This window comes from Sparus aurata, chromosome 19, assembly GCF_900880675.1.
Source record: "Sparus aurata chromosome 19, fSpaAur1.1, whole genome shotgun sequence".
Classification (NCBI taxonomy): domain Eukaryota; kingdom Metazoa; phylum Chordata; class Actinopteri; order Spariformes; family Sparidae; genus Sparus; species Sparus aurata.
This window is the reverse complement of record NC_044205.1, coordinates 29,676,261-29,698,447: the sequence shown is the minus strand read 5'-3', so window position 1 is coordinate 29,698,447 and position 22,187 is coordinate 29,676,261. Positions and strand designations below refer to the sequence as shown.

Sequence of the window (22,187 nt, the reverse complement as noted above, 5' to 3'; positions counted from 1 at the left end):
CAGTCAGTGGACACGCGTCATCAGGGGTCCTCAGGCTCAGTCGGTCAGAGCAGCGCTGATAGTAGCATCATGGCGGCGTCCACACGAGCTCAGGTGATTTCTCTCTACAAAATGATGCTGGCAGAGAGCAAGAAGTTCCCCTCGTACAACTACAGGTAAGAGATGATCTCCGGCCGGTCCGGACGGTTCTGCTGGCCGGTTCGAACCGGCTGTCAACCGCTGGAAAGATGCTAATTTAGCGGCTAACGGGTGTGTTTACATCATCCAGGCTGTCAGGCTCGGTGTCATCAGTGTTACAAAACTGTGACTAAACAAAACTCAGCACCTGCTCAGACTGATGTCACAGAGACACACAGGTGTTCACAGAGTGTGTTCAGGGTCAGACAGGCTCAGGTAACAACACTCTGTCAGTCTGTTGTGTTTATTAGATGTAATGAGGTCTGTAACGGTGTTAGTGAGCATTTAAAGGAGCATTCCGCTGATTTTCACACACCTGTTTTTTGCGGGTTTTTTCTATTTCCACTCATGGAATAAAGAGCTGACAGGATTCCAACGCGTCCTGGAAAACCTGGACAGTCCGTGAAACAGTTGACCAGTTTTTGACATCATTTTTTCTAAAAATGAAACCAGTTTGTCATTTAATTTAAGATTCCCGTCTTATTCCTTCTTTTGTATTTCTGCTGTTACTCTTGATGAAAACTAAACTCCAGCAGCCACAAGACAAGAAGGCATTGGGGCTATGAGCTGATGGATTAATGAACATATTAGTGTAAAGATGCACTTCCTGTCTGTGGGACCAGCTGGATCATCACTGAAACTGTCCTGGAAAAGGATCTTTACGAAACAGTAGGAACACCGTCCCAGACATGGTTTAATACTGTCTTTAAATTACTCCTGCTGCGACTTCCAGAGGGTCGTTAAGGACGTCTGTGATTAACCAAAGCACCGTTTTGTCTGTCCTGATAATCAATTACTTTTCTTCAAGTGACATGACTACAGCTAAAGATTATTTCAATATTCAGGAATCTTCTGAGTTATATTTCTTTCCCCGTTCAACAAAGAATCAGAAAATTGTGAAAACAAAGAAATAAATTCCATAATGGAAGGCTGACTGTGAAATGTTTGGAGTTTAATTAAAAAGATCATTTAAATGAGCGCTTAACAAATAATTATTGCTCTAATTTTCACAAATTGAATAAAGGTTTGACCAATCACAGATATCTGTAAGTTAGTGATGGTGGTTGAGAGGAGGCTCAGAAACAGGAGTGAAGATAAATCCACTTTTTAATCCCAGAAGTTGAAAGTCGTCTCTGAGAATCTGATGAGACTCCAGATGTTTATTCCTCCAGAAGTTCTGGATCTGCACCGACCGTCCTCCAGAGCCGTCTTCCTGTTAGCCCAGTTGTTCTTAGCCTCAAACAGCTAGCATTGTGGCTAATGAAATCAGGGAAACCAAACAAAACAAACCAAAACATCTGTAGTAAAATGTTTATTCCAGCACAGATTCAGTGAGGAGATGAAACATGTTGTTCTTCTCTGACAGCTGCCGGTCGCACAGTGAAGCTCTCACTGTGGATGTAGACGTGGTTCTGTCATGTGTTCAGTAAAGCTCCTCTAATTAATCTCTTTATATTAATTATGTATCAAATGATGATTCATAATGTTCCCACAGAGAGTTATTATAGGCCGGCTCCCCTCAGCTCGCAGCCTCCTGCAGCTTCTCTGTCTGACTCCGTCTCAGTCGCACCGTCTCGTCTTCATCAGCTGATGATTCGTTGTTCACAGGTTGATGCAGATTTAACAGATTAATAAACTAATTGACAGGTTATCAGAAAAACTTCAGCTCTCGTGTGGTTCCAGCAGGAAGGCTGGGAAGTGTGTTTGACGTCACGGTAACTATTTCTGTCTGTCCCTCCAAGAAATTATATTACAAGATGTTACATCACGTTTTATTCCACCAGTCGTGTGTCGGCGCTGAGTGAACTCTGCAGCACTCTGCTGAGGGAAGTTACTCAACGGGAAACTTTTGATTTACCAACATGAATGTGATGTTGAATGAGGTTTGGTTTCTTTTTCTTTGTGCTCTGTGGATGTGAAGGTTTCAGAAGAAATGTCAAAAAAACATTTATTTACTAAAGACATTAAATCAGAATATTTCAGATTTAGTTTCCGTTGATCGATTAGTCGACTCGTTACTGCAGCGACAGTTGAGCTGATGTGTAAACGCTCTCAGACAGTTTTTGGAGGATGTAGTTGTATTGAAGTGAGAGGGATTTCTCTCACTCTGACGAACTGACTGCACAGATGAGCGTTGCATCGTGAAGGCTGCGCTCGCTGAGAGCAGATGTGGGTGTTGGCAGCAGAGTGTTGGACTCAGAGGTCGCAGGGTTTCTGAGCGAGGATGCTGTTATAAATTCAGCCGTGGTTCAGAGTCCGTGGCCCAGTTTGTAGATGGCCGCTGACCTGATTTGTGTGCAGGCGTCCTGCTGCTCGGCTCCCATCAGGACTCACCGTGTTCTGCCTAACTGACTGTGACACGCTCTGCATTTATTCTGGACATCAGTCCGACCTGCTGCTGCTGCTGCTGAGGAAGTGATACAGTTTGAGAAGCTTCAGACTGTTATTGGATTAATGTTGGATTTAATCTGCTCAGGTCGCTCCTGTTTAGTTTTTAAATCAAGTCTCAAAGTTGGTTTATATTGAGCTGCATATTCAGTTTATTATCAGCAGTGAAGCTGATTTATCTTCAACTTCAGTTCCTTTGTCTTCTATAATTGTTTTCTGCGGGACAAAAACAATATTTGATTTATGTTGTTTACCTTTTTATATTATATATGTGTGTGTGTGTGTGAGCTCATTTCATTTGGTTGTCAGAGGTTTTCATTACAGTGGCTTGTTTCCGAGGAGAGATCAGGTGAAGTGAGGATCAGGTTGTCAGCAGACGGTACAAACAGGCCGACGAGCTGACAGATTCAGTGTTTTTGTGTTTTTATCTGAGTTCAGCCAGAGAATAATTCAGCTCAAACATCGATGGTGCTGTTTTGTTCCATTGTTTTCTCAGGATGGGATAAAATATTGATATGATGTATCGCATCACTTCCTCTTGTGATACGATTATCGTTACACTGACGCCAAATATAGATATTTTTATCAAACCGTGGAGCCGCTCTGAGTCCTCTGACGGTTCGACTCTACCTCATGACTCGTTGCACTAATGTTCTAATTTACAAGTTCTACAATATTATTACAGGGAGAATATCAAGATATAAATTCTCAGATATTTTGTCCAGAGACTTTTTGATCAGCCGTGACAACTAGGGCTGGGTATCACCAGGTACCTCGCGATACGATACTATCACGATATTTTGCCCACGATAACGATAATATCACGATACAGCGATTCTGCGATAATCGATATATTGCAAGGAATTTCATCCACGATACATCACGATATCTGTGTCACTGAAGAAATTCAGAATTTATTGACTGCACTGAATCCATTTCACAGGAATTACAAAACATTGTCAATCAATTTCACATGAATGACAGCCAAGTAAACAAAGAGTATATTGCACAGTGTCTCTTCTTAACACACACACTGACTACAACTATCATTAAATATCTATATGTGTGAGTTTCAGAGCTGCTTAAACCATTTTTTTTAATTTTATTTGGTTGTATACCTATGTTTGAATAAAGATAAAGCTGTCCTCTGAAGAGGGGTGGAGGTGGGCCGAAAAAAAAAATAAATATATATATATATATATTTTTTTTTACATTTTTAAATATCGATATTTGGCACCAGTGTATCGATAACGTACCTCAAGACGAAATATCGCGATATATCGTAGTATCTATATTTTGGCACACCCCTAGTGACAACAACATGTGAAGCAGCTTTAAAAGTCACGCATGTTCTTTTTGAATAAACACAGTTTGGATCTAATTCAGGCCGATGTGAAGAGCGACTCGACTCATGGATTTAAAAAGTTACTGATAATCTTAAAATTGTTGGATTTGTGAATGGAGTTTGGTGAGAAACCAACTTTTCCTGAATGCCAATTTAAATCATTTTCATTCTTCAATTTTAAACTGCAATCAGTATTTTTATCCATCAAACATGTTCAGAAGTTCAACATATTGAATCTAAACTGTCATCGCTGTGCATCGCTCAGCCGAACGCCGCGGCCCACAATGCACCAGGCCAGCTGCAGCTGCACCTTATTGCTTTTTGTTCTCTACCGCAATCTGCGACCTTTCGTCCCTTCATATCCGTCGGTGTGTCTGAGCTCACACTCAGCAGGCTCTCTTTAAAATGGAACATTATGGGATGTATATGAGAAGCCTGTGGGCTCTCGTGACATCTCCTCCATCAGCTGAGACCGCTTTTATCACCACAGAGTCTCAATGAGAGGCTGAAACACTCGATCTCAACCCAAACACCTCGTGTGTGTGTGTGTGTGTGTGTGTGTGTGTGTCTGTGTGTGTGTGTCTGTGTGTGTGTGTGTGTGTGTGTGTGTGTGTGTGTCTGTGTGTGTGTCTGTGTGTGTTGTGTGTGTGTGTGTGTGTGTGTGTGTGTGTGTGTGTTGGGGTGAGGCTGGGACAGCGTCTTCAGCTGTCAGAACACACAGCCCTCCACGCGGACATCAGAGAGCCGGCGCTCCCTGCTAGCCTTCATGCGGACCGCCGCTGTGTTGAATTATTGAGCGGCCAGATGAGAGATGGCCTCCTCCCGCTGCTGGTCCAAATAAAATAAATTCCAGAGACGGGCAGCTGGTTCGGTCCACCGCCTCGCAGACCTCATGTGTGGGGAGAGAAAACATCTTCGAATGAAAGGAACAGAACCTCCACGACCGGTTCTCTGAGGACTTTGTAGTCCATTAGATCCACGACCACCTCGTCTGCTCCATGTGTGGTCCTGCTGGTGGAAGTCGCTGCTTCAAAGAGACGACAATGAGTCGATTCATCACAACTTCAATCAAAAGAAAATTACTTCCCTGACTGTTTTTTTTTAAGCTTTATAAATGTGAAGATTTGAAGCTTTTCGTTGTCATTCATCGGAGTAAATGAAGAGTTTGGCTCAGAGAAACTGAACTGAAAGAGTCTTGAACGAGACAAAACAGGTTCATTAAAAGAACTTTATTTTCTGCTCAAACATTTTTAGTTTTGGCCTCTCGTCGGAGCACAAGCGATGTTTTAGGTCACTGAAAACTGATATTTTCTTTAAAAACCTTCTTAAATGATTTTTTTATCCTTGGACAGATAACTGGAGACGTCACACTTTGGTCCGCTCCACCTCGTCCTCCGTCCACATGAATGAATCAGCTTTAGCTTTCGGTTTCTCTGTAACACCTCTGAAATGTGTCAGATAACTGTAAATAAATGAATAATTAGCTGCTACTGTTAACGGTTTTAAGGCTGCATCCAGATAAACTCTGATAGACAGACTGAAGACTAAAGTAAATTTAGTTTGCTGTAACTTCTGTAACTTTTACTTCTACATGTTTCTATTTCTACTTCTGGTCGACACAGTTCAATTAATAACTATGAAATAATTGTTTTACACATTCATGAGAAGTTCCAACATGTCACGTCCGTATCGCAATGAATTGTGGATAATTAAATCCCTGAATCGGCTTGACAAGCGGACTCTCTGGAAGTCTGCAGAAAGTCCTGGAGGGCATCTGTGAGCTGGATCAGTTCTCGAGATTGATTCCCGTGAACGCAAGTCTGCGAGTCTGGTGAAGTCCGGACGTTTGGAAGCAGCGTGTGTCACTATGCTGAAGGGAAATGGTTCACTGCACATGCTCAGAATGTATTAATACATCTTGAATAAAAGGCGATCACCGTGCAGCAGCGGGGGCGTGGTTTCGACGGGGGCGTAGCTTCAGTGGGGGCGTGGCTTCAGTGGGGGCGTGGCTTCAACAGGGGCGTGGCTTCAGCAGGGGCGTGGCTTCAGCGCTCTGCAGACCAACACCAGACTCTCATGTGATCTCATGGGGAAGCAGACGTAAACAAACTGAATGTTACGTGAGGAGCAAAACAAAAGTCGAAGGTAAACGAGTCGGGATGATGGAGAGACGCCGTCAACAGGTTTTTATTCTTCAGAGAGAACTGGAGGTGAGATTTTAAGTTTCTGTTGACATTAGCATGCTAGCTATCGTTAGCTTCTAGGGGGAGAGAGTTGACCAAAGCCTGGCGTCACTGTCAGCTCCTCACGGAGGCCTCTCATTGGTTGTTGCGGTCACAGATCTTCCATTGTTAACATCAGACATGTGTGAGTGTGTGAGGCGTTCAGGAGCTTCACATTAGCAGATAATCTGATCTGAGCAGCGTGTTTTGAACGTCCGCTGCTGCAGTTATAAGAGTTTGGTTCCTGCTGTGGGCTTCCCCTCGTCAGCCGCAGCTCGTGGCGCCGCTGTACTTGTTGGATGGTTGTGGAATGACCTGAATATGCCAGACGTTGCTGCAGGCTGTATTTTGTTGACTGAGTACAATAACAGCCGATGCAGGCGCTCGCAGCACTTCCTGCGAGGAAAGGTGGGAGAGTTTGGCTGAATTTGGAGAGCTTTGTTAGCGAGACAGAGAGAGAGAGAGAAATAAACGGAGGGAGATGAAACATTCATGATTCTCTGCAGGAAAATCAGATCACTGCAGCAGCTAATGGTAACAGGAAACACAAGGTAAACACTGAAATGTGATTTAAACACACATGGAGCCAGTTTGGGGTTATTAACACACACGATGAATCATTTCAGCTTTTCTGCAGGATTTATTGGAGGATAAAAACGTAAATGGATGAAAACTCACAGAAATAAATGAACATGAGGCAACTTTAATGCAGCTTCTCTTCATTTCTTCTCAATCCTAAATATTCTTTCCCTCACATCAACTTTTAAAGGTTGAAAGACAAACTAGAACAACTAGAAATATAAAATAAACACAGACAAGTCGACCTCAAACCACAAGACCAGACATGAAGTTTAATAAAAAACTGATCGTATCGTCCTAACGAGGATTGATTAGAATAAGCAGACGGATGCTTTCCCTCCTCTGTATCGCACAGCTCTGCCTCAAAACAGGTTTTATGAAAAGCCAGGCAGAGCTTCAACCTGTCAGGTGTGCTGAAGACAGACGGAGGGGGAAAGATGGAGGACGGGTGGATGGAAGAGGAAGAAGCAGCCTGTCAGAAGTAGGTCATCTCTCAGCGTAGGAACAACAAGAGAAACCTCAGAGTCACCGACTGATTCAGTGTTTCATGTGAAGCTGAGTCAAACTGTCTCTCACCTCGTCTCTCTCTCCGTCACCCAGGTCTCTCCATCTGTCTCTCTCTCCTCCGTCTCTCTCTCCGTCACCCAGGTCTCTCCATCTGTCTCTCTCTCTATCTGTCTCTCTCTCCTCTGTCTCTCTCTCCTCTGTCTCTCTCTCCTCTGTCTCTCTCTCCTCTGTCTCTCTCTCCTCTGTCTCTCTCTCCTCTGTCTCTCTCTCCTCTGTCTCTCTCTCCTCTGCGTCCTCCTTATGTCTTTCTTTGTCTTCATTAAAAATAACTCTCCCCGGTGGATTCAGTCACACAGTGTCATCATCTGAGTGTGTGTGTGTGTGTGTGTGTGTGTGTGTGTGTGTGTGTGTGTGTGTGTGTGTGTGTGTGTGTGTGTGTGTGTGTGTGTGTGTGTGTGTGTGTGTGTGAAAGCTGTCAACTTATCACAATACGACTAAAGCGATGGTGGAAATATCCTCCTCCTCCTCCTCCTCCTCCACCTCCTCCTCCTCCTCCTCCTCCTCCTCCTCCTCTTTCTTCTTCTCCTCCTTCTCATCTTCCAGAGATCACACGAGAGAATTCCCTCTGAAGTTTAAGTGACGAGACACACGGAGATAAATCATTCACACATTTTAAAAGATAACAATTCAAGCGCAGCCGCTCAGCGTACAGTAAATAATCCCGACATTATCTGCTGCTGACGATAATCGATAGGAAGAGCCGCCGTGCCTCCATCCCGGCCGACGTCTTCACCTGTCGCAGCAGAGACGGTGCAGGTGTGTCTGATCGATGACATTAAAGGAATTTCACTTTTCCATTTCCATGAAGTTTGAGGGCTTGTGGGAGTCAAAGATCCGTCAGAACCAGAGTTACAGAGGTGGAGATGTCCTCGCTTTGAGTCTCACGTCAGACTCTAAAAAGACGAGATCCTTCTCATGATGAAGGATCCACATCCTTATCTGATTTTTATCGATACAACACTTTAAGAAGCTCCTTCTGATGCCGCTCTTCTTCATCTGGTGAAGAATACGAAGACGTGACGTGAAGAGATGTGAAAGGACTCGAGTTATTTTGCAGGAATAAGTTATCAGGACTTTTGAAAACAACCAGAAGAGATCCAAAATGAGTCCGGTTGTCAGCAGCTGCGTTCAAGGCTACCTCACGTTAGCTACACCGACCAGACTGAACCTTTCACAGGACACAGGATGTAATGTGAAGGTTGAAATGTTTAAAACGGACGCCGACTGTCTCCTGAGACTTCCTGTCGTGTGTTCTGTATCTTTAACGTTGTGTTCTGTACTGAAGTCTCTCTCTTGAAAAACATGAACAGTTTGTGAATCTTCTGTGTGCCGTCAGTCCGTCGTCACGCGTCACTTCCTGTGTCACTTCCTGTGTCACTTCCTGTCCAGAGCAGACGTGGAGCTGCTGGACGTGCAGCCGGCGGTCATCTCTTTCCTCCCTGTTGATCACGTCCAGCACTCTCTGATCTCTTTGTTCTCCTCTTGTGTTGTGCTCGTTAGCGGCGGCGCTCGTTATGCTGCTCCATTAGCGGAGGCCTTCCTATGAATCAGTGTGATGGAGGAGCCTGGAGGTTCGTCTTCATCCTCGCTGAGCGTCAGACTGAGGAGGACGGACTGTCAGCTGCCCTCGTCTCCTTCGTCCTCGTTTCCTCTTGTAAGATGCTCTGCTGATCGCTCGTCCTCTCCTTGATTTCTTTTATTAGAGCTTTTCTCCATCTTTGTTTACACCGCCTGGTTTTACGTTTCACTTCATCACTTCGTCCTTTACTGCACCGCGTCTTCACTTCTTTATCACTTCCTTCCATCCTTGACTTTTCCTTCCTCCCGTCAGTCCTCATTAGGTTTTACTTCCTTTCATCCTTTAACTTCAGTCGACTTTTCTTTACCAGGCGTCTGAATATTTCCTCATATAAACACGTGTTCAGTGTCATTTTCACTGATTTTGTTATTAGATTTGAACTGTGACTATATGATGGACCGGTTGTGTGTTTTCCAGCTGCAGGGTCAGAAACTGTGTCTGTCCTCGTCATGGTTTGACGAGCACGGCTTTGAGTCACTTTGTGCTCGACGGGGAGAAACCTCGCCTCTCCTTCCGTCTTCCAAACCCTCGTTAGTTCCTCCGTCCTGCCTGTTTACTGTTTCCTCCATCCATCCCCCGCCGTCCCGCCGCCTCACCTTCAGAGGCCCGTTTCCTCGTCACTCCTCCGTCATGTCCTTGTGACGCTCGCTGTATTTAACCACGGCATGTAAATCAGATCCATCACACTTTTATTGGTTCTGTCTTAAATCCTAAATGAGCTTGCGACACAAAGGCGGACGGGGAAGATGAATGGCTCCGCCAGGCAGCGCTGTAACTTCCCAAGGTCGATGTTGTAGTTTCCCCACATCAGAGGAGCTGCCAGCTGTAATGAGGCCGAGGCTTATCCAGAAAAAGAGCAGAAAATTAAACCAATAATCATTTTCTCTTCAGCAGCTCCTGTCAGGAAATACTTCAGTCTTTCCAATTTGTCTGTTTTGATTTGCTTCCTGGTGATGTATCACTCTGGACTGAGGCCATCGCGGCCTCCAGCTGAAACAAAAGCTGAAAATAGTGAGTTCGTCCGGCGCCGACTGCTTCAGAGGTGACCGAGGTCCAACTGGGCAGATTTCTAACACCCACGTTTGAATCGTACAGCAGCTGCTATAATCCACTCTGCACTTTACAAAGATCTATTTACGAGGGCGTCATGTTCGTGATCAACACATCTCAAGGTTGAAGACATGTTTCATCAAAAGTTTCCTCAAAAGAAGTCAGAGATGATGTCACGTGTTGAGAAAGTGCTGAAAAAAAGCACTTTGATCTTTTAATAGAAGTGAAACCAGCAGCTGAGACACAATAAAATACAAGACTCCGACACTTTTATTTAAAGGGATATTCCGGTGTAAGTTTAATCCATGTTCTAACACATCGTGAAACTGTGTTAGACTCCCTCTGGAGAGATCAAGTTAGCAGACCGCTAATTTACGGAGTTTTATCAACCTCAGAAACGACCGCACGACAACAATACACTGCAGTAAATGGATCCAAATATAAACCACCACCAAAAAGCCACAAATAATGTTCAGAACAGCACCAAACTTCAGCAACAGTACAAATAGGGTCTCAGCACATAGTCCGGGGCATCTAACCTCTGCTAGCTTAGCTGGATTTCTACTGAAAAGCTGACTAAATTTACCACTCTTCTGCAGCAGCTTCCTGTTGACGGGAAGTCCCGACGAGTCGATTACCGAGTGCAGTAGAGTTCCGCGGCTCATGGATGAAAATGTGTGATTATGACTCCATGGAAAAGCAATCAAAGTTCATATGTGTCTTACCTGCCAGTTTATAACAGTTATTATCGAGAGCGGACAGGGAAAAGAACGGAATTGAGCATTTCTAACCGCACTCGGTAATCGTCGCGTCGGGACTTCCCCGACCCGGAAGCTGATGGAGGAGAGTTGAAATCTGTTTTTAGCTTCACAATAGAAATCCAGCTAAGCTAGCGGAGGTTAGATGCCCCGGACTATGTGCTGAGACCCTATTTGTACTGTTGCTGAAGTTTGGTGCTGTTCTGAGCATTATTTGTGGCTTTTTGGTGGCGGTTTATATTTGGATCCATTTACTGCAGTGTATTGTTGTCGTGCGGTCGTTTCTGAGGTTGATAAAACTCCGTAAATTAGCGGTCTGCTAACTTGATCTCTCCAGAGGGAGTCTAACACAGTTTCACGGTGTGTTAGACCATGGATTAAATTTACACCGGAATATCCCTTGAAAACACAACTGGTCAGATTACAGATCTGTGATATTAAACTCCGCCTCTTGTTAGTACTCCTGAGCCACAGCCGATCTGTAGTAGAGCCTGTAAAAGTTATATCGACTGAGAAAACGTCTGAAACAGAACAGCCAACACGAGTTCAAACCTTTAATAAACGTTCTGTACTAACGTGAGCTCAGCTGATATACGTTCAGTCTCTGTGGAGAACAGAGCTGCAGCGTTCTGCTCAGCAGCTGCAGCAGCTGGAGGAGCTGTTGAGTTCCCTCCAGTCGACGTGTCTTCTCTCTGATCCGGTGTTTGATTTCTGATCTGCAGCATGAACCAAAGTTATCTGATCATCATCAGATCTGTCACACTCAAACCACTTCCATGTGTGGCTCCTCTTTATGGTACGAGCTGTTTGTGTCGTCCTCTGTTCTGGTCACGTCCTCCATGTTTGTTTGTCCTGCTTCCATCCAGACGTCCTGCGAGCTTTAACTGATGCTTCATGTGTGACAGAATGTCAGAAAAACATTCAAATTCACGTGAACGACACTGAAACATAGCTGACAACCAGATGTTTACTGTTCCCAAAGTCATGTGTTGTATCATGGCTTTAATTCTGGAAACGGATCACGACATGTTGTTTTAAACACTCTGAGCAATAAAAGACTAACCGACCTCTCTGTGGCGTCCATGTTGCTCCCGCAGTCTGACATGAACAGGCGGTACTAATAGTACTATAGGCGCCTGAACGCATCATAATCCTGCGTAGAAGAACGCAAAGTGTCGTCCTGATTATAAAACTGTGATTCCAGCTGTATTTCTGATTATTGTGGATGTCGTCATGGAAACTAGAGTCGGTCCTGATGAGAATATCGAAGGTTACAGTGAAGATGATGTTCCTGAGAGCAACTCTGGATCTGAACATCATGAAGAGGTGATGAAGTTATTCAGTCTTTGAACAAGAATATCAAAGAACATCACACACACACACCTCATTAAAGTACTCTCACACACACACACACACAGACACACACACACACACACACACACACACACACACTGACCGTTCTGCAGCTTTATGTTCGTGTTTCTGCGGCGCTGGTCCGGCTGACCGTCAGCTCAGCGGCTTTGTCTCCAAAGTAACTTCAGCTGGAAATACGTCTGGTTGTTTCTGTTAACACGTAACGGACGCAAGAAGATTGTGAACATAAAATCTCCCAAGATGCATTTTGTGTTCATCCAATCACAGAGCTTCATTCTGTTGAAGTCGACGCTGATGAACGATGGCACTCAGAACACTGACGGCGCCGCGTTTGTTCACAGTCCAAAACAAACCTTTTTGAATTCATGACAACTCTGATTCACACACCAACCCCAGCTGAGGCTCATGGGTATTGTAGTATTTTGAGTTCTCCAACAGGTAAACAAAGAAGATATTGTTTATGAGCGTTAGTCACCTGAGCTTCTGTGACATGTTGAATCCCTTAAACCTGCATTAAAGATATAATATGAAAGATTTCTGCATGAAAATGTTTTAAAACATCTCGACAGTTTTTTATTTTCTATGTTTCAGACCCAAAAGTTGCGTATAGTTCATTTAAATCCATCAGAGCGTCGTGGGGCTGACGGCGTCTCCACCTCAGCTCTGTTTGTTTCATGTTGCTGCTCTGAGGTTTTATTTTTATCTCATCTGCACTAATTTGTCTCTTTTTCTGTCTCGTTGGTTTTTTTCTCTTCCCTCCTCTGATGATGTCACAGTTCTGTGTGTGTTCGTCTGCTCGGCTGTTGTTTGCGTTCATAAACCCGTCAGAGAGTTCAGCCTCTCGTCTGCACATATTTGATATTTCTTATTGTCTTCTGTCTCCTTTTTCTTTATCGCACGGTAATGTTTGTGAAGGAAACTGAAGTGTATGTTTCTGTGTGTGTGTGTGTGTTTATTGCAGGACCTATGCACTGCGGCGGGTGCGTGATGCCTTCAGGGCCAACAGGACAGTAGACGATCCACAAACAGTGGCGAGACTGATGGCGGAGGGACAAGAAACACTGGCACTGATACAGAGACAGGTGAGACACACACACGCACACACGCACACACACACACACACTCTCTCACACACACACACACACACACACACACACACACACACACACACACTCCCTCAGGTTAACCAGGTTGACTAGTATGCAGATGAACACCTGTTTACTGACCGACCACCTGTCGTACACACACACACACACACACACACCAACACAAAACACACTCCCTCATTACCGTGGCAACTCTGGGCTAATCACCTCACTGCTGGTCACTTTGTTCCCATAATGCATCAGCAGTCTCTCAGCCGTTCCCAACAGGGGATTGTCAGTCCCGCTGTCGGCCTCACACACACACACACACACACACACACACACACACGCACTCTGCTGTCCATCAGACGTTTTACTGCGTTTACATTTTTCCGTTGTAACAAACAAGCCGTGTGACTGACAGTCACCTCTGAGCGTTTTATTTGAGTTTGCTGGATTTGAAACTTTAATGATCAGATTTCCATACGGACGTCTGCAGGCAGGAGAGCGTCACATCACAGATGGAAGAATTATCATATTTAGACGGCACATTTCTCAAAGAACAGATGAATATATTTGGGCTCTTCGGACGGGGAGACGATGAGTGGATCAAAATAAAGACACGAAGATGAAATAAGATGAAGAGAAAGTGATTAAAGTGAATTAAAGCTCGTAAATCAGCAGTGAAAACAAAGTGATGCTGAACGTCTTCAGTCCTGCAGGTTTACTGACCAGATGAAAAGTCACCAGAGTTATTATGGGATGGATGTCAAGTTTCATGACAGTCGTCCAGCAGTTATTTAGATGTTTCATCTGAAGCTAGCGTCTGAAGCTAGCATCTGAAGGTAGCGTCTGAAGGTAGCATCTGAAGGTAGCGTCTGAAGCTAGCATCTGAAGCTAACGTCTGAAGGTAGCGTCTGAAGCTAGCGTCTGAAGCTAGCATCTGAAGGTAGCGTCTGAAGCTAGCATCTGAAGCTAACGTCTGAAGGTAGCGTCTGAAGCTAGCATCTGAAGCTAACGTCTGAAGGTAGCGTCTGAAGCTAGCATCTGAAGCTAACGTCTGAAGCTAGCGTCTGAAGCTAGCGTCTGAAGCTAGCGTCTGAAGCTAGCGTCTGAAGCTAGCGACTGAAGCTAGCATCCGAAGCTAGCATCCGAAGCTAACGTCTGAAGGTAGCATCTGAAGCTAGAGTCTAAAGCTAACGTCTGAAGCTAGCATCTGAATCTAGCCTCTGAAGCTAGAGTCTGAAGCTAGCGTCTGAAGCTAATGTTGAAGCTAACGTCTGAAGCTAGTGTCTGAAGCTAGAGTCTAAAGCTAACGTCTGAAGCTAGCATCTGAATCTAGCATCTGAAGCTAGCGTCTGAAGCTAGCGTGGTTCCCTGGACTTCAGACTCCAGTGTGGTTCTGATGTAGATGCTAAGTAACCCGTTTGAAGCAGCGGTGGTCTCCGGCCTGGCTGGATGTACGTTGTGTTGTGCCTGAATATAACAAACACTGTAGCAGTGAGAGTCTGAAGATGGTTTAAAAGTGAAGACGGAGCTTTTCGTAACTATGACTTGTAGTTTCCCAGGAAACACACCAACCTCTCAGGCTGTCTTGGGCAGTACTTAGCTGGTTGTAGCTGCTGGACGGATTCTAGGCTGGAGAGAGCAAACGGCACTGGTGGCAAACGAAGAAAGTCCCAGAGTCATACGGTTTGATTCCTTATATTGTCAGTGTTGGTTACAGTTTGTTCTACTTGAGATAGTCGCCTCAGCCTGAAGTGCACGGAGCAGTAGACTGTGAACATAAACTCTCACTGCTCGTATTTTTATTCATGCCTGATGAAAACACTGTAAACGAGTTGTACGTGCTGATATCTTCAGTCGTGTGTTGTGGCTGATCTCACACTTTGTTTTGTTCGATCCTCGAGCTTCAGTGTGTCAGTTAAACTCTCCACAGTGTTGCATCTTCATCCGGCTTCACGGTGTCCTCCTCTTCTTTTCTTTAATGATCACAACAATTTTTGTTGTTGTTGTTGTTATTATTGACTTATGCAAGCAGCTGAGATCACACGTCCACACATGAACGCATCAGCAGGCGTTGTGTGTGTGTGTGTGTGTGTGTGTGTGTGTGTGTGTGTGTGTGTGTGTGTGTGTGTGTGTGTGTGTGTGTCCATCTCTGCCTCTCGCCCACACTGACTCATGGATTAACTGTATCAGAGGAGAAATATGCACCTGCATACGAGGCTTCTTGAAAAATCCATATCTCACACACACACACACACACACACACACACACACACACACACACACACACACACACACACGTATGTAAAGCTGCACACTGCTTGTGTTCGGCTCTCTGGCTTCAGGTTTCCTCCCCTGTGTGCAGATCCATACGGTGAGTTATGTGAGAGGGGGAGGAGGGCGAGGACCAGCTGGTGAGCTGTAGATGAAACATCGTAAAGAGAGAGCAGAAAATTTATAAACCTTTTAAAAACTTTAAACAGTCAGAGAAGCTCCGGAGCTTCAGGCTGTCGTGTTAAATCTTCTCTTCTTTTGAAATTTGTTCTCGTGTGTTTGCATTTAACGATATTTGTCGATATTTCGATACGCAGACAACACGTCTGTTTGTCCAACAACCGGCCTGATATTGGCCTTTAACGCACACAGATCAGTATGGGTTGACTGATGTGCATCTGTGTGACACCTTTGGGGATTATAATGCATTGTGGTGATGTATAATAGTGAAGTTAGCTGTTTCTGTCATTTTTAGACAGCAGAGTTTATTGTTGAACCATAAAATTTGATTGATGATTCTCCAAATCCAAAACTGAATTGGACTTTGGACTTTAAGGTCAGATTAAATTCAGCACTGTCCTCTCTGCTATTAGACTTCTATGTCCCGACAACATTTTTTATGTGGTGCACTTGAACGCACCACGACATCCCCTGTAGATGCACATAACATTTGCTGTACAAAGCGAGATTTCGGAGTCTTAAGGAGCGCCTGAATGCACCATGAGTGTGACAGACTGACGGACAGCAGAGATCAATCTCCGCTCAGCGACGTCCAGTACAGACTGTCAGCGTGACGAGAGGCTCACGAGATTTACTCGCCACGCGGAGACGATGCCCTCCTGTGGAGCGGACGGACCGGTTCTGACCCGGACGCACCGGTTCTGACCCGGACGGACCGGTTCTGACCCGGACGGACCGGTTCTGACCCGGACGGACCGGTTCTGACCCGGACGTATTCTTATAACATCATTTACAGTAGTTGTACAAACTGTGTGCTCCTCCTGAGACACTTTCTGTATCTGTGTGTGTGTGTGTTTGTGTGTGTGTGTGTGTGTGTGTGTGTGTGTGTGTGTGTGTGTGCGTGTGTGCGTGTGTGCGTGTGTGCGTGCGTGCGTGCGTGCGTGCGTGCGTGTGTGTGTGTGAAGATGATGGATCGCAGCTGCAGAGACGCTTCTGTTTGTAGAGAAGAAACTAAACCAGCGTGTTCTGTTTTTAATGAGTGTCTGTGTGAGAGAGTTTAGAAGATAAAGACACAAAAAGAACCAGAAGAAGAAAAAAAGTAAAACAGTGAAACAGAAGAAGAAGAAGAAGAAGAAGAGGAGGTGAGGAAGAAGAGGATTGGAGTTAAATGTTGTGTGATGGATTAATGCAACACTTCTCTCAGTCTGTGTACAGTGTGTGTCCCACTGCACCTGGATGTACACACACACACACACACACACACACACCTATGATGATGAAGTGAAGATGAAGTGTGTGTGTGTGTGTGTGTGTGTGTGTGCGTGCTCCTGTTGGTGTGGCAGCGGCCTCTGTAGAGCCATTCCTCACAGATTACTGCTGCTTAATGTCACTGCAATGTCACACAGCCTTCGGCCATTTTGGCTCAATTGAGATGAAACGCCACAGCAGGCGGTGAGTTATACCTGCCAGCCAGGTCGGGGGGGAAACTGGCCCCCGCCTCGGCTCTCTGGGGGCCGGACGCAGTCTGAGTTCAGTGAACACACCGAGGATCTGAGATGAAACTATATGACGGAGGGATTCACCTGCCGGGTCAGAGAGCCAGGTGCGCCTCTGCTCACCTGTAGTTAGTTTCTCCTGTCCACTGACAGTTATGGTGTGAAATTAAATCAGCTGGAACAACAGAAATGATTTCAGTGCAGACAGTAAAACTCAACATTTCACACTTCTCACTCAGTTAGTGAGAACATGATGTTTATATGTCGGAGCTGAAACAATAATGTAAATATTAACTGCAGTAATAAATAAACTGTCAGCCTGTTGTCTCGTATTAATGCTGCAGTGGACCTGATGTACCTGAGCCTCAACACCTCTGCTGTCTGGATTATATAAACTGGAGAAGCTTAATTAAACGAGGCAAACACGTGAAAGACGTGAATCCTCCAGTTGAGCAGAGACGCCGAGCATCCTGACGCTGAGTGCATGTTTGGAGTTTATTTAAAGAAGATTCTTGTGTTCTGTAGTTAAAAGGATCCCCGAGCGCTGCGGCGTCTCTGCAGACATTCAGAAGAGGAGAATTAATCTGCACGTCTTCATCCTGCACGAGCTTTGTCAGTTAATAATCAGAGACGTACTTTAGTTATACACAGGGAGCGTCAAAGAGCGTTTGCTCCGACAAATAAAGTAAAAACAACAGCTGCAGCTTCACACACCGACGGAGGTTTGTTCATATATAAATGTGAACCTCATTACCTGAATCACCTGTAGGATACATCACGTCCTCTTCAGCTGCTGGTTCTGTTGTTTTCAACTGTTTTTAAGTGTTTTCTCCTGCAGTCAGACGAAAACTCTGATTCTCCTCCAGCAGCTGAACAACAGCTGTGTGTGTCTGTGAGGTGTGTAGAGAGTGAAAACACACAGATTGTTGTGTTGTTCAGTAAAGTGTTGTTTGTTGGTTTTGGTCCTGTTGAAGACAGGAAGAAGGGAACATGTTATCATACAAGTTTCAAAATAAAAGCAAACTGTATGAAACCGCCTGCAGGGGTTTTTAAAGTCTGAGATTAATGGATTTATTGTCCATCATGGTATTAATCTTTGACTTACATCTGAAAACATAAACTACAAGTATGTTCTCACCTGACTTTAACATCCAGAGTGACCCTTTGTGATGTGATGTCACTTCCTGCTCTGTATGAAACAAACAGACTCCATGTTTCTACTCAGAGACAGAAAGAAGTTCATGTAGAACATTTGCTGAATGAACAAGAAGGTCCAAATAATGCAGAATGAGTCAGAGACAGAGTTTCACAGAGTTTATAAAGTGTCTCCAACTCAACAACTCACTAAACTGACACATTTGTTAAGGGAGTCTGGGGACTTTCTCCACGGGGACAAAGAAGTAGCCTATATTGTTACTGTTTAGTGTCTTTGTAACATGTGACATGTTTAGATCAATAACATGTTTCTTCTTTGTTCAGTGCGAGCTGTTAAATCTTGTTCCAGCTGCAGCTTCCTTTTTCTCACTAAGAGCTGAAGATGTTCAGCTTTTCTTCCATATGATGACTGATGCAGGACATCGACTGTTAAATCCCAGTTTTCCTTTTTGACGCAGTTGCAGCTCAGTTTTGGGAGAAGCAGAGATTTTTTTTGGGAAAGCCTGAACCAGAGAGCTGGAGTGAAAGTAGGGCAGCACCCTGTGTGAAATCCTGCGTCACCTCACCTCCTCCTCTTCCTCCTCACCTCGCTCTTACCCTTCCCCTCGCCTCCCTCTCCCCTCACTCCTCTCTCCTCTGCTGCTCTTCCTCCATCTTTCGATCTGTGAAAATCCCCAGCCTTCCTCCCTCCATTGCTCAGAAATCCCACGCCTTTATTGCTGCTTTTACACCTGAACGCCCCACGGGTGCTGGTAGCTGCAGCGAGCTTTAGACCCTCGCACACATCCTGCGGTCGACTTCATACTGCTAAACAAACTCTATTAAAAAGAGAAGGGAGCTGCTCAGGTGGATAAAAGCCGACATGTTTTTACTCCCTCGTCTGCAACTCTTTCTCTGCCTCATGAAATATTATCCTGATGGAGGGAAGATCGCTCCGACTGACTCTCACTGGTACCAGAATCACTTCTGGGCTGACACGTCAGCAGGGTTACAATTATTGTCCTCGCTCAGAAGGTGATTTGTTAATTTTTAACAGGGGGGGTGATGGTCCAATGGGAGCACCAGCCTGCCCCGACACACCTGTACACCTCCCAAAGGACACCTAACCATAACTGTGACATTTCTAATTCTACAATTCCATTTTATCCAGTTATCTTCATTCTCTCCCCGCTACAACTGTCTTTTTATAACTGTATTAAAGTAACGAGTAAATACACCTTTGCTTGGGGTAATTAAAACTTGGTGTAATGACACAGTTTGTCCAGCAGAGTGGGGGAATTGTTGGAGGATAAAACAGCTGGTGTCAGGAAACAGCTTCCTCACTGATGGTTCAACTATAAACCAGCACAAAAATGACAATTGGCAACATAACATAATCCACCATGTTGTGAACAGACACACTTAGAAATACTAACGAAAAGTAACATTTTGGTTTTAGAACATTAATAGCAAACTTTTGTCGATCTGGTCATTTTTTCGTTTATACTATCAGGAGTCTGCACAGGGTGTTTTATTTTGAAAAGTTGACCGGATGCTCTATGCTGTTCCTGTGTCTCTGACTTATCAACTCTGCAACTCTGTGTATCAATCTAATCAATCTTTAATCTTTATATCACACAGACAACAGTTTCTTTCTAGTTTCTAGATGAATTACTCCAAATACCAAAAAGTGTGATTAAAACTTCCATTATTTACTCTTTAAATTCTTGCCAACAGTCTTAATGTTTGTTGTCCACGTGATTAAAACATCCGACAAACAAACAAACAAATCAACCAACAAATAAAACCAGCGATCAATCAATCAATCAATCAACCGACACACCAACAATTCGTCCAATCCCACGCTGATATAAAACTGTATCGTCTGCATAGAAGCATCAAACCAAGCATCATACGATAGCATCAAAATCTCTCTGTTTAAAACAGTAAGAAGTCTCGACACAACATGAAACTTTGCTGGTAGCATCACCAGGGTCTCTACACATGAACACGAGCATTGAGAACATTGTTTGTGTACACAGAGTTTACTAAAAAGAAGGTTTTTGAACAACTCACGTTAGCAGTAGCTTGTTCCGCTCGCCGCCGTCCTTGCAGTGGAGAAGTGTCGATCTCAGAATGTGACGTTTCACTCCCATTGAAAAATGAAAATACGGTAAATCCTAAAAGTGGCTTGGACGTAATTATGCTTTATGAAGGTTTGACTCATATACATTCACAAAAAAAGCCTTGGTTGCATTTTGGCAAGAAAAAGCCTGCAAACATGTTTGTGCCTTTTGAATATTTGTAGTCAGCAAAGCTTCGACTCGTTTTGTGTTTTCAGTGTTAAACTCTGAACCATTATCTTTCAGAACAGGCCAGGAACAAGTCGGTAATCAAACACTGAGCAGATCTTTACTGAGCAGCTGGAGAAGGAGTGAGAGCTGGACTCTGTAGCGTCAGATCTTTCCTTCTCTCCTCTCTTTGGTCTCTTTTCAGTCCTCCATCATCACCAGCCGGTGCTGAAGTCTGAGTATTGATTTCTGACTTTTTCAAGCCCTCAAAATTTCAAACCGTCGTCCTTCACTTCCCTCAGAAGCTGCCAGCATGCAGAGCTGCTCAGCTTTATAAATAGCACATTCCCAAATCCAGCATCCAGTTTATTTTGGGGGTCAAAAAACACAACAAATGCATGAATCTCCTGAGTTACTGGAGTAATATTACAGAAACACGTCATTTGAAGAGCTGCGGTTGTGTCTTTCAGGATCGACTCGCCTGTGGTTTGTACAGACTGATGGACTGATGTCTGGAAATGAATATGGGAGTTTTTTTACTTCAAAGATCTAAAGATGCATCACGTCACTGTGTCACAGAGCAACTATACGTCACTTACAACACAGGAAGTACAGAACTTGTGCCTCTTTTCCTGAATCTTATCCGTGATAGAGACGGAAGATTCTCTGAAAGGTTGAGCTGTGAAACGTCACGGAGTAGCTTGACTATCGATTCAGTTTGAGATGTTTCAGTTGGAATACAACGTTTGTTTGTTGTTGTTGACAGAAGGTGAACTTTGTGTTGGTGCCGTTCGTCAGACTACAGAGCAGCTTCTTCCTTCAGGCTGTGACACTGAAAATAGTTTTAAAAACATCCAACAAGAAGGTTTTGTTTTCATCCGTCTACGATTATTTCTGTCTTTAAATGAAGGCGACGTCACACCTGAGATATTTAGATGAATGCAGGAGTTGATCACGTTTAACTTCACAAATCACAAAACTACATTTTAAAAAACAAACTTGGAGGAGTGAAAGTTTCAGTTTTAAACTTCTGACGAGCTGCAACACTCATTTTATTGGCTTTCGACAATATTTCCCATGAGTCCTTGCTGCTGGCAGGCCATTAAGTCCCGGGTTGCTGTTCATGTTGAATCATATCGTCTTCATTATGCAGAGATCCCAAATTACTGCTGATTGTTCTATCAGAGGAAGCTTATAAATTAAAAGTGTTGACACGTCTTTGCACTCAGCAGCTCGTCACTCTGACTTCCAGGAAATGTTTACGTTTATTCTGGTGAGATTACGTCGCTGATCGGCGGTTTGTCGATGGAATAATCTGATTTTGGAGATTTGGAGACGATCTCGTCCATAAAGTGCCGCAGTGAGACGTCACTGATCCGAAGATTTAACAGCGTTTCCTCTGTGCTCTTATTTTCTGCTACTTTGTTTTGTTTGTTAGTTTTTCTTCTATTCTTGGAAATGTGGGTCTGATGCAATGATGATACACTATCCTCCTCCACACACACACACACACACACACACACACACACACACACACACACACACACACACACACACACACACACACACACACACTCTGCATGATGAAATTCATTGACTGAAGAAGGCAATGTGATGTGAGGACAACAGCTGAAAATGAGAGGAGGAGATGGAGAGAGAAATGAGGAGGAAGAGGAGGAGGA

General features: G+C 44.3%; 1 protein-coding gene across 1 annotated transcript in view; it reads left to right on the top strand.

Annotated features, from left to right (window-relative positions):
• The first annotated feature begins 4 nt into the window (after window positions 1-4).
• Window positions 5-22,187, top strand: part of lyrm4b (LYR motif containing 4) — a 36,533-nt gene continuing 14,350 nt past the window's right edge. The window contains exons 1-2 of the mRNA XM_030398236.1: window positions 5-155; window positions 13,001-13,121. Of these exons, the coding sequence (XP_030254096.1) occupies window positions 70-155; window positions 13,001-13,121 (207 nt within the window). The 5' untranslated portion in view covers window positions 5-69. The remainder of the gene's footprint in view (window positions 156-13,000; window positions 13,122-22,187) is intronic.